Below are 13,488 nucleotides of genomic sequence, written 5' to 3'. Positions count from 1 at the left end.
GCTGACGCCTGAGAAGTCAAAGACGCAACCTGCGGAGCAGAATTACGTGTGACCGCAGTAATCTCAGCCAGACAAGCTGAGATAGCTTGGAGTGCCCACACGGCTGCAAAAGCCGGGGCAAAAGACGCGCCCCTGGCTTCATAGATGGATTTCACCAGGAGCTCTATCTGCCTGTCAGTGGCATCCTTTAGCGATGAGCCATCTGCAACTGATACCACAGATCTAGCCGCCAATCTAGAGACTGGGGGATCCACCTTGGGACATTGAGCCCAACCCTTAACAACGTCAGAGGGGAAGGGGTAACGTGTGTCAGTAAGGCGCTTAGTAAAGCGCTTGTCCGGAACCGCTCTGGGCTTCTGGACAGCATCTCTTAAGTTAGAGTGATCGAAAAACGCACTCCGTGTACGTTTAGGGAACCGAAACTGGTGTTTCTCCTGCTGAGAAGTCAACTCCTCTACAGGTGGCGGCGGTGGAGATATATCTAACACCTGGTTGATGGACGAGATAAGGTCATTTACCATGGCGTCCCCTTCAGGTGTATCAAGATTGAGAGCAACGTCAGGGTCAGAGCCCTGAGCTGCGACGTCCGCCTCGTCCTACAGAGAGTCCTCAAGCTGGGAACCCGAGCAGCGTGAAGAAGTCGGGGAAGATTCCCAGCGGGCCCGCTTAGCCGGTCTGGGACTGTGGTCCGGGCCGGAGTCCTCCACATGAGACCTAGGGCCCCCCCTGGGAACGTGCTGCGGCGCGGACAGAGAGGGGCCTGGAGGCGAAGATCCAACAGGGCCCGGGGCCTGTGGAAGGACCGGTCTGGACTGCAAAGCTTCAAGCAGCTTGGCAGACCATTTGTCCATAGACTGAGCCATGGATTGTGAAAGTGACTCAGAGTTTCTCAGCAAAAACTGCAAACTCTGTCCCTGCCGCCTGGACAGGGGGAGCAAGGGGTTCTACCTGAGCCGAGGGGCCCACTAGTGACCGAGGCTCCGGCTGAGCAAGCAAAACAGGGGTTGAGCATTGCTCACAGTGAGGGTAGGTGGAACCCGCAGGTAACTTAGCCGCACAAGAGGTACAGGTCGCAAAATAACCCTGTGCCTTGGCACCCTTGCTCCTTGTGGACGACATGCTGTTGTCTCCTAGGAGAGTGATCACTGAGGGTATATGGGAAAGGGTATACAGCCCGACCAAACAGAAATATATATAAATATATATATAGTATCTATTCCGGCACCCTAAGGGGACCAGCACCGGGTGACCGGTGTGGCTTACCGACCGCTAAAAAGCGGAGTGTGTGTCCTCCAGATTCCCTGCCTTAGGTCTCCCAGCGTTGCAGAGCTCTTTCCTGGAAATCCTCCACAGGCAGAATGCCAAAAAAATGGCTGCCGGAGCTCTCTGGGAAGGAGTGGGGCCGTGGGCGGCGCTAGAAAAGTGCGGGAATCTGGAGTCCCCACAGTGATCAGTGAGGGGGGAGGAAACATACAGGATGCTCCGGCCCTCACAACCGACGTCAGGTCGGCAGTCCCACCCTTACCCCTGATAGACAGGCCCGGGGGCGGGAGTTTTGCTACTAGGTCGCAATTGAAGCCGGGGACTAAAATTTAAGACCGCGGCCGACAAACAGGCGCGGTCGGCGCGGAAGTCCGCCGGCCGTCACAAATAAGCAGCTGCTGCAGCGTCCGGGATGAAGGCACTCCATGCACATCCCCGATGGGGATACAGAGTACCTTAGTGATGCAGGGCCCGGTCCCTGAGGATATATCAACTCCTCTCCGACAGATTCCCACAGGGGCTGCGGAGGGAGCACTGTCCCAGTGAATGGATGACCGCTCAGGATCCCACTTCTCCCAGAGCCGCTAAGGGATGGTGAAGGAGACGGCATGAGGCTCCGGCCTATGTACCCACAATGGGTACCTCAACCTTAACAGCACCACCGACTTAGTGGGGTGAGAAGGGAACATGTCGGGGGCCCCGTGGGGGCCCACTTTTCTTCCAACCGATATAACTAAAATGAGAATGCATGAGTGGATGTGTGCCTCCTTCCACACAAAGCATAAAACTGAGGAGCCCGTGATGCATGGGAGGGTGTATAGGCAGAGGGGAGGGGTTACACTTTTTAAAGTGTAATACTTTGTGTGGCCTCCGGAGGCAGAAGCTATACACCCAATTGTCTGGGTCTCCCAATGGAGCGACAAAGAAATTTTTTTTTTTGTAAAAAAAAAATAAATAAAAAAATTAATATTTCTCTAAGATTAGCAGATTATAGCAACTTTATAATTTACATGCAAGGCTATCCACAGGTGCCCTACGACGTGCCTTAATGACTAAAATAAAGGTTTATATATTACTAGCTGTAGTACCCGGAGTTGCCCGGGATAATAACTGTCTCTTTGTCTCTCTCCTAGTCTGTCTGTGTCTGTCTGTCTCTTTCTGTCTGTCTGTCTGTGTGTGTGTCTGTCTCTTTCCCTGTCTGTGTATTAGTCTCTATCCATGTCTGTCTGTCTCTGTATCAGTCTGTCTGTCTCTTTTCCCCCTTTGTCTGTCTCTTTTCCCCCTTTGTCTGTCTGTCTGTCTCTCTCTCTCTCTTTCTTTCCCGGTCTGTCAGTCTCTGTCTGTCTCTATCTGTCTCACCACCAACTTCATATTACATCACACATAAGCTTCTTATACTAACCAGGTCTTTTGTTCCTATAGCAACCAATCACAGCTTCTATTAATAACCTGTAGCTCCTACCTCCATTGACTTTAATTGAGACAGGATTTTTGGAGGGTAACTGTAAAGCGCGGGGTTAAATTTTTCTGTCAAAACATAGTCTATGATGTTCCCTGAGTCACATGGGGTGTCTGTGCAAAATGTTGTGATTGTAAATGCGACAGTGCAGATTCTTTTAACGGGGACGGACACACACACACACCTTTATATATTAGATTTTTTTATCAGGTCTTTGAAAAATTAGAGCAGGAATCTCGTTGGATGTGACAAGCGGCTGCACCATTTTTCATTTCCACTATTTATGACATTACTCCTCCATGCTTTCAACACAGATAATACAAAAAAATCCTACATTAGGGGCCATAGAGACAATTTCAGAGGCCCCTCCGCATTTCTACCAAAGTGAAGCAGACGTACCCTTTAAGACTAGTCAATGTAAAAACCAACTTTGAGCTATAATTTCACATATTCTCATTATTTGCACAAGACCATGATTTTGCGGACAAGCTTCTTTTACCTTTCTTTGGTGTATAGTCGGAAACAGAAGCCGTCGCGGACACGGCCGGCCCTTCCCTGCCGCTGCAGAGCACTGGCTTTACTGATAAAGGTCTCCACCAGAGAACTCATCTGACTGCTCTCATGATATCTACAAATAAGGATCCCGTGTTACAGCTTAGTAAAATACAGCCCATCCGTTTCTTCCATCTAAACCTTAAAATGGATGTGCGCTGTCACCTATTTTCCTTAGTTCTTCCAGCATCTACCACAAATACCACATCCGGGATGGTGATGCCAGTTTCAGCAATGTTTGTTGCCAGCACAATCTGTAATTAAGAGGAATGAAAAGAATAAATGGAACTAAAGAGAAAAAGAAAAACTACAGCGGTGCAGGAAAGGGAAGCATACTATTTCTCCAAAATCAGAATACTATAATACGAAACATCTCTTGCGTCGTGAGACTACGTCGATAAGAAAATAAACCATTAATCTGGGAGATCTAGTGCTCCGCATTTCTGCTTTCCTTGATGATTTTACTATTGACGAGCACTATCATGCTCGGGTGCTCATAATCGTAACGCGCAGTTAGACGCGCCGATGGGCACGATTCGAGTACTCAAGTATAATGGAAGTCAATGAGGAACTGGAAGATTTCCCAGAAAAATGCTTGCGTTTCCCATTGACATCTATTATACTCGGGTACTCGAGTTGCACCAATCCGAGCATCCAACTGTTTGTTACGGTTACTGGGCATCAGAGCATGGTAGTGCCGCTCATCACTAATTACGAGTATGGAGCACCCGAGCATGCTAGTGGTCACTTATCACTAGTTACAAGTATGGAGCACCAGAGCATGGTAGTGCCCACTCATCACTAGTTACAAGTACCGAACACCCGAGCTTGTAGTGCTCGCTCATCACTAGTTACGAGTACTGAGCACCCGAGCATGGTAGTGCCTGCTCATCACTAGTTACGAGTACCGAGCACCCGAGCATCGTAGTTCTCGCTCATCACTAGTTACGAGTACCGAGCACCCGAGCATGGTAGTGCCCGCTCATCACTAGTTATGAGTACTGAGCACCAGAGAATGGTAGTGCTCGCTCATCGCTAGTTACGAGTACTGAGCACCAGAGCATGGTAGTGCTCGCTCACTAGTTACGAGTACCGAGCACCCGAGCATGGTAGTGCTCGCTCATCACTAGTTTTTACCTTTCTTGTTCCTGCTGGTGGAAGAACAAAGGCTTCAGCCTGGTCCTGACTTGAAAGGATGGAGTGCAGCGCTATCAACTTGTACCTTAAATGAAAAAAAAAAAAAAGAATAAAACAATAAAACATGCAATGACCCAACCAATGTAGCCACAAGTCTAGGAGAGGATAAGTAAAACAGTTGATTAGCAGTACCACATGTGAAATGCATTTAAGTGGAGCGGTCACCAGATCAAAAGCGGTCAGGTTTGGCTCTCATATTCCTGCTGCCCCTGATTAAGACTTTCTTTACTTTCTTTAAATCCATCATAGAGTTCCAGAGATATCGGCCTTTTTATATATCTCTAATTTTTAACTGGGTAAAATAACACAGAGCAGCCTAAAGACACGCCCCAGAGGATCCTGGGAGCAACACCCCCTTATAAAAGACCATAATATATAAAGGCCCATAACTCTGAAACTGTATGGTGGATTTATAAAAGGCAGTAGGAATAATATAAAAGCAAAAAAACTGGATAATTTTGACCTAGTGACAGGTCCTCCTCAAAGATGAGTGAATTATTAGCGCTAATCTCAATATAGAGCTGGAATGGCAATTTAGTGAACATTCAGTGCAGCTTGTGAACCTGGGTGAACAAATACCCCAAATTTTCAAGTAACTTGGCCTGGTTTCTGCTACATATAGACTGCACTGAACTACACTACATTTTACAGGGTCACGTTTTAGCACATGACTAACTATAAAAATCGGATCCAAGAGCCCCAGAGGGACCCATTCACCTTTAGTCAAAGGCTAATTTGTCTGACAGCCATTTTTCTAAACCTCCCATGCACATGCACGCTCTGTTCGGTAGAGCGTTCATGTGGTTGGAAAAGGCACCGTGTGCAATGTCAAGGTGATGCAGAGAGAGGACATAAAACACTACTATTGATTTGGACTGTAGAAATTATATAGGAATCTGTGACAAGCAGGGGAGATTGTATTTGCCTATGCCCAGTATGCTGCATCTCAGTGTATAACTATCCTGCAAGGACAGACAGAGGCGAAGACTATATGATATTGTTACTCAGTGCAAGGAAAGACTTGAAATTTACGATGTAAAAGCCCAGGTGCGTTCTGCCTGAAATGTGCGATACAACAGCCCAAAAATGTTACAATCATGTAACGTTACTTGTACTATGAGAGCAAAAGGATTCACACTACCCCGGTGTGCCATCCGGTTCGATTCTTCTTGGCAGCTGCAAACATGAATGCCGGCATCCTCCATGCGACTTATCATTATTAGGTCCCTCACATGAGGCTTAGTCCCAAGGATCATTAAGTTACAGAGGACTAGTAATCTGAAAAGCCGGACAGGATGCTGGCATTCAAGGGCCGGCCGAGGAAGCTAGTACTCCTCTGACCCAGCTGCCTCGGTGGATCGCAATTGGACGCCAGATCGGGATAGAGCGACGCTCATTACTTATCTCTACGTACAATGTAGCTATATACAGTCCATTACCTCCTCCGGTCATTAAACCTCTTGTCAGAAGATAGCAGGTCGTAAAGTTGCTGAATATCAGCCAGGCCCGGCAAGAAGATCAGCACCGCTCCCTCCACATTTCTGTACTGCGCACTTCTGTCTGGTGGAAGAAAACGCAGAGAATTGAGCAACAAAAGGAAGAACATTGGGAGTAAAAGTCCCAAAGTGACTGTGGACAGCAGAAGGAACGCAATGTTTCATGACAAAACTACACACATTTAAAAAAAAAAAAATTTCCTCCCAAAAATTCTGAACTATCCTGTCTCATTGACAGTCTGATATTGTCTGCCAGTACTATACTGGCCGATTACAATAAATAACCTGTTTCCATGAAGCCTCCCTCCCCGACCTTTCAGTGTAAACAGGCTGCAATCAACTAACAAACAAAATTTTTGTTTTTCAGGAAAAATTACTTTTAAGCTTGCTTAAAAGGGAACTTGTCACCAGATTTTTCCCTTAAAACCTGCGGCCACCACCAGTGAGCCCTTATATACAGCATTCTAGAATACTGTGTATAAGAGCCCAGGCCGCTGTGTAGAATGTAAAAAGAGAATTTTGTTTACTTACCGTAAATTCTTTTTCTTATAGTTCCGACATGGGAGACCCAGACCATGGGTGTATAGCTTCTGCCTCCGGAGGACACACAAAGTACTACACTAAAAAGTGTAGCTCCTCCCTCCTAGCATATACACCCCCTGGATAACCAAATATAGCCAGTTTAGTGCAAAAGCTGAAGGAGGACATCCACCCACAAGTAGAGATAGAGCAAAACCCGGAACAACCGAAACCTCTGTCTACAACAACAGCCAGTGAAAACACACGGAACAAGAAAACTGCCAACAGGCAACAGGGAGGGTGCTGGGTCTCCCATGTCGGAACTATAAGAAAAAGAATTTACGGTAAGTAAACAAAATTCTCTTTTTCTTCATCGTTCCTTATGGGAGACCCAGACCATGGGACGTTCCAAAGCAGTCCATGGGTGGGAATAAACAGAAAACTGAGAAGTAGGCGAAATCTAACTTCACAAATGGGCGACAGCCGCCTGAAGGATGCGCCTGCCCAAGCTCGCATCTGCCGAAGCATGAGCATGCACTTGGTAGTGCTTCGAAAAGGTATGCAGACTGGACCAAGTGGCAGCCTGACAGACCTGCTGAGCCGTAGCCTGGTGCCTGAAAGCCCAAGAGGCACCGACAGCTCTGGTCGAGTGTGCCTTGATCCCCGGCGGGGGAGGCACTTGAGCACACTGGTAGGCATCGGAAATGGCCGACCTAATCCAGCGAGCTAGGGTCGGCTTAGAAGCCGAGAGGCCCTTACGCTGACCAGTGGTCAGCACAAAGAGAGAGGTGCACCGCCTAAGAGCAGCGGTGCGAGACACATAGATCCGGAGCGCCCGCACTAGATCCAGAGTATACAACGCTTTTTCAAAGCGATGAACAGGAGCCGGACAAAAGGAAGGCAGGGAAATATCCTGGTTAAGGTGGAAAGGAGATACCACCTTAGGAAGAAAGTCCGGAGACGGACGAAGAACCACCTTGTCTTGGTGAAAAACCAAAAAAGGTGACTCCGAGGAGAGCGCAGCCAAATCAGAGACTCTCCTGAGGGAAGTTATGGCCACTAGAAAGACCACTTTCTGTGAAAGACGAGACAAAGAAACCTCCCTAAGTGGCTCAAAAGGGGGTTTCTGCAAGGCCGTGAGGACCAGATTAAGGTCCCAGGGATCCAGAGGCCGCCGGTAAGGCGGAATGATGTGAGATGCGCCCTGCATGAAGGTGCGCACCTGAGCCAGCCGGGCGATACGCCGCTGGAACAACACTGACAGAGCCGAGACTTGTCCCTTGAGGGAATTGATGGATAGTCCTAGCTGCAGACTAGACTGCAGGAAGGACAGAAGGGTCGGCAGGGAAAAAGGCCAAGGGGCATGGCCGGAAGAACGACACCAGGACAGGAAAATTCTCCAAGTCCTGTGGTAAATTTTGTCCGAGGAAGACTTCCGAGCCTGAGTCACAGTGGAGATGACTTCGGGAGAAATGCCGGAAGCCGTCAGGATCCAGGACTCAAGAGCCACGCCGTCAATCTGAGAGCTGCAGAATTCTGGCGGAAAAACGGACCTTGTGAGAGAAGGTCTGGACGGTCCGGGAGATGCCACGGCACCTCTACGGACAGACGGAGCAGGTCTGGGTACCAAGCTCGCCTGGGCCAGTCTGGAGCAATGATTATGACCCGACGGCCCTCCATTCTGATCTTGCGCAGGACTCTGGGCAAGAGAACTAGAGGGGGAAACACGTAAGACAGACGGAACTGGGACCAATCCTGAACCAGCGCGTCCGCTGCAAAGGCCTGAGGATCGTGGGAGCGAGCCACGTAAACCGGGACCTTGTTGTTGTGCCGGGATGCCATTAGATCCACTTCCGGAGTTCCCCACTTGCGGCAGATCGACCGGAACACTGCCGGATGCAGAGCCCACTCGCCGTTGTCCACGGTTTGACGGCTGAGATAATCTGCCTCCCAGTTTTCTACGCCTGGGATGTGGACTGCGGATATGGTGGACTTGAAGTCCTCCGTCCACTGAAGGATGCGTTGAACCTCCAACATTGCCAGGCGGCTGCGAGTCCCGCCCTGGTGATTGATGTAGGCAACTGCTGTCGCGTTGTCTGACTGGACTCGAATGTGCTTGCCCGCCAACAGGTGGTGAAAGGCTACGAGAGCTAAGAGCACCGCTCTGATTTCCAGCACATTGATTGAGAGGGCTGATTCGGACGGAGTCCAAGTGCCCTGTGCTCGGTGGTGGAGAAATACTGCTCCCCAGCCGGATAGACTGGCATCCGTGGTGAGGATCACCCAGGACGGGGCCAGGAAGGAGCGTCCCTGAGACAGAGAGAGGGGCCGAAGCCACCACTGAAGAGAGCTCCTGGTCTGTGGCGACAGAGCCACTAGCCTGTGCAAGGAAGAAGTCCGCTTGTCCCAACAGCGGAGAATGTCCAGCTGCAGAGGACGCAGATGGAACTGGGCAAAGGGAACCGCTTCCATTGACGCCACCATCTGACCCAGCACCTGCATGAGGTGCCTGATGGAATGACGGCGGGGCCTCAACAGAGAGCGCACCGCCAGATGGAGGGACTGCTGTTTGACTAAGGGCAGCTTGACAAGTGCCGGCAGAGTCTCGAATTGCATCCCTAGGTACGTGAGTTCTTGGGTCGGGGTCAAAGTGGACTTGGGCAGATTGACAAGCCACCCGAATTGAACAAGAGTGGCGAGAGTCAGCGAGACACTCCGCTGACAGTCTGCGCTGGATGAAGCCTTGACAAGAAGGTCGTCCAGGTAAGGAATCACTGCCAACCCCTGGAGGTGCAGAACCGCAACCACTGCTGCCATGACCTTGGTAAATACTCGAGGGGCCGTGGCTAACCCGAAGGGGAGAGCCACGAATTGGAAATGTTCCTCTCCGATTGCAAAACGTAGCCAACGCTGGTGTGAAACTGCAATTGGCACATGCAGATAGGCATCTCTGATGTCGATGGATGCCAGGAAATCTCCTTGGGTCATTGAGGCAATGACTGATCGCAGAGACTCCATGCGAAAGTGCCGCACCTGAACATGCTTGTTGAGAAGCTTGAGATCCAGGATGGGCCGGAAGGAACCGTCCTTTTTGGGGACTAGGAAGAGATTTGAGTAAAAACCTCTGAACCGTTCCCTGGCGGGAACCGGTACAATCACTCCGCTGGCCTGCAAGGATGCCACGGCCTGAGAGAAGGCGGCGGCCTTGGAGCAGGGGGGAGTTGACAGAAAAAATCTGTTTGGCGGGCTGGAAGAGAACTCTATCCTGTAGCCGTGGGAGATGATATCCCGCACCCACTGATCGGAGACGTGTTGAAACCACACGTCGCCAAAGTGGGAGAGCCTGCCACCGACCAAGGACGTTGCTGGCTCGGCCAGATAGTCAAGAGGAGGCTGCCTTGGTGGCAGCAGCTCCTGCGGACTTTTGTGAACGCGGCTTCTTGCGCCAGGTGAGCTTCTGGTCCTTGGCTGAGTTAGTGGACGAGGCCGAGGGCTTAGAGGACGACCAGTTAGAGGAACGAAAGGAACGAAACCTCGACTGGTTCCTGCCCTGGACAGGTTTCCTGGTTTTAGTCTGTGGCAAGGAAGTACTCTTCCCGCCAGTAGCCTCCTTAATTATTTCATCCAGTTGTTCACCGAACAGCCTGGACCCAGCAAATGGGATCCCAGCAAGGTACTTCTTTGAGGAAACATCTGCCCTCCACTGTCGAAGCCACAAGATCCTGCGGATAGCGAGGGAGTTAGCGGAGGCCACCGCAGTGCGGTGAGAGGCCTCCAGCATGGCAGACATGGCGTAGGCTGAAAAGGCTGAAGCCTGGGAAGTTAAGGCAACCAATTCAGGCATAGAGTCCCTAGTGAGGGAATGCATCTCCTCTAGGGAAGCAGAGATGGCTTTGAGAGCCCACACTGCTGCAAAGGATGGGGAGAACGAGGCTCCTGCCGCCTCATAGACAGACTTGGCCAGGAGGTCAACCTGGCGGTCAGTGGGATCCTTAAGTGAGGTCAAAAACCAAAAGACTCAAATTACCCATAAAACAATTTTATTACATATATGCCACAAACAAGGTACACACGTTAAAAAATTGATGAGAAGAAAGGTGAGAATCAATACATTCTACTCCTCACCCTTCCTGTCATACAGGGGTCGGCGTCCTAAAGTTTACTGACGCCCCTGTTCCTCGTCGGCTTGAGCCCTAAGCAATCCCTCCACTCACACTAAAAGAACACCGTGTGCCCTAATTCAAAAGTGGGTAAGGTGAAACACCCAAGAACCCGTATAGACAGTATGTGACATCCTAATTCAGTCAAAGTACTCTGTCAATGGATGTCATCAATCTATGTATAGGGGAAGCTCTGGCTCAGTCGACTATTTGTCAAGAGGAATAAACAAAGGATCATAAAACTCTTGTTGCATTTGTCCAGGATGTACCCTACGCGTTTCGCCCTTTAAGTCAAGTAGGGCTCATCAGGGGTATGGCAGCATAGATCCTTGACATTTTTAGCACAGCTACAGCCAGTAGTAGTGGATCAATACCAAAGGAATTTCCACAGTTAGTGAAGAAACCTCCTCCAGGAATACGACCAGAATGGAATATCTGTTTAAAGTCGGACCAAGGTATATATATATCCCTTACTGTATCTGAAGGCAATCCAAAAGTCCAGGCACAGTCATATGTGCAGCCTGGTCCAAATCAGGGTGGAAATATTCACACCTAAGGATATATCCCGCAATGCAGGTTCACAAGCATGTGTGATGATACTTTTGTCCGTAGGACAAATATCCCAGTAACAATGGATCAATGCCAAAGAATTTTCACAGTTAGTGACGAAACCTCCTCCAAAAAATATATCAAGGTGGACGTCTTCACATCTGAGGACACATCCCGCAATGCAGGCTCACTTGCATATATACTGATGCTTATGTCCATAGGAAAAACATCCCTCAGGAAAATCCTGATCCTGGAAGGAGCACAACACCTCCGAAATACCTGGTCAATTGGTATCACCTGGGTAACGGTATGTATCCAGTGCGGGTGTCAGCTGGATTTTCCTGAGGGATGTTTTTCCTATGGACATAAGCATCAGTATATATGCAAGTGAGCCTGCATTGCGGGATGTGTCCTCAGATGTGAAGACGTCCACCTTGATATATTTTTTGGAGGAGGTTTCGTCACTAACTGTGAAAATTCTTTGGCATTGATCCATTGTTACTGGGATATTTGTCCTACGGACAAAAGTATCATCACACATGCTTGTGAACCTGCATTGCGGGATATATCCTTAGGTGTGAATATTTCCACCCTGATTTGGACCAGGCTGCACATATGACTGTGCCTGGACTTTTGGATTGCCTTCAGATACAGTAAGGGATATATATATACCTTGGTCCGACTTTAAACAGATATTCCATTCTGGTCGTATTCCTGGAGGAGGTTTCTTCACTAACTGTGGAAATTCCTTTGGTATTGATCCACTACTACTGGCTGTAGCTGTGCTAAAAATGTCAAGGATCTATGCTGCCATACCCCTGATGAGCCCTACTTGACTTAAAGGGCGAAACGCGTAGGGTACATCCTGGACAAATGCAACAAGAGTTTTATGATCCTTTGTTTATTCCTCTTGACAAATAGTCGACTGAGCCAGAGCTTCCCCTATACATAGATTGATGACATCCATTGACAGAGTACTTTGACTGAATTAGGATGTCACATACTGTCTATACGGGTTCTTGGGTGTTTCACCTTACCCACTTTTGAATTAGGGCACACGGTGTTCTTTTAGTGTGAGTGGAGGGATTGCTTAGGGCTCAAGCCGACGAGGAACAGGGGCGTCAGTAAACTTTAGGACGCCGACCCCTGTATGACAGGAAGGGTGAGGAGTAGAATGTATTGATTCTCACCTTTCTTCTCATCAATTTTTTAACGTGTGTACCTTGTTTGTGGCATATATGTAATAAAATTGTTTTATGGGTAATTTGAGTCTTTTGGTTTAATATAATTACCTTGATATCGAATTCGGTGTTTGGTTATCCTTAAGTGAGGTGCCATCAGCCACAGATACAACTGTCCGGGCTGAGAGTCTAGACACCGGAGGGTCTACCTTTGGTGAGTGAGCCCACTCCTTGACCACCTCTGGTGGAAAAGGATAACGGTCGTCAGAACCACGCTTTGGGAAGCGTTTGTCAGGACAGGCTCTGGGCTTGGACACAGTGGCTTGAAAACTGGAGTGGTTAAAGAACACACTCCTTGTTCTCTTAGGCAAGGTAAACTGGTGCTTTTCTGCCAGAGAGGGTTGCTCCTCTGATGCTGGCGGATTGAGGTCCAGTACAGAATTAATGGACGCAATCAAATCACTCACATCTGCATCACCCTCGGTCAGATCAATGGGGCACATGGAGGTAGCGTCCGAGCCCCCAGTAAAGATATCCTCCTCGTCCTGCGGGTCGGCTCGTGAATCGGAGCCGCGGGACGAGGAAGGAGAGGGATCCCTGCGTCTCCTCTTAGGAGGACGGGGTCTGGGAGCAGATGAAGAATCCTCTGTGAGCTCTGCAGAGCGAGCCGAAGCAGCAGAGGCGCCCTGAAAAGGGGGCTGATGCAAGGTTAGCAGAGTCCGGGACAGCTGTCCCATGGAGTCGGCGAAGGACTGGGAGATAGATTTAGAAAACAATTCTACCCAAGCCGGGGGTTCAGCCACCGGGGCCGGAGCAGCCGGAGGGACCACTGGGGAGACTCCAGGCTGAGGCACCACCATGTTAGAGCAGGCATCACAATGAGGATATGTGCTCGGTTCAGGCAGTACGAGCTTACATGCAGTGTATATTGAGTACAGCCTTGCAGCCTTGCTCCTAGTGTGAGACATGCTGCTGAGGTGGGGGCTCTGCAGTAAAGAATACACTCCTTCAGAATGACCCCCAGAGAGTGTATAAGAAAGTCCACAACCAGAGGTTGTGGCTTACCAGACCGTTTTGTGTGCCCTCCGGATTCCACAGCTCGGACCCCCAGA

General features: G+C 49.4%; 1 protein-coding gene across 2 annotated transcripts in view; it reads right to left on the bottom strand.

Moving 5' to 3' along the window:
* Positions 1–13,488, bottom strand: part of DHX29 (DExH-box helicase 29) — a 164,782-nt gene that overhangs the window by 43,461 nt on the left and 107,833 nt on the right. For both annotated transcript variants that reach the window (XM_075326514.1, XM_075326506.1), the window contains exons 17-20: positions 5,911–6,031; positions 4,412–4,496; positions 3,440–3,528; positions 3,222–3,350 (exon numbers count right to left, since the gene is read on the bottom strand). In XM_075326514.1, the coding sequence (XP_075182629.1) occupies positions 3,222–3,350; positions 3,440–3,528; positions 4,412–4,496; positions 5,911–6,031 (424 nt within the window). The remainder of the gene's footprint in view (positions 1–3,221; positions 3,351–3,439; positions 3,529–4,411; positions 4,497–5,910; positions 6,032–13,488) is intronic.

The sequence above is a fragment of the Anomaloglossus baeobatrachus genome, chromosome 1 (genome assembly GCF_048569485.1).
Source record: "Anomaloglossus baeobatrachus isolate aAnoBae1 chromosome 1, aAnoBae1.hap1, whole genome shotgun sequence".
Lineage (NCBI taxonomy): Eukaryota > Metazoa > Chordata > Amphibia > Anura > Aromobatidae > Anomaloglossus > Anomaloglossus baeobatrachus.
Note: the sequence above shows the minus strand (reverse complement) of the source record. Positions and strands in the feature narration are given on the sequence as shown.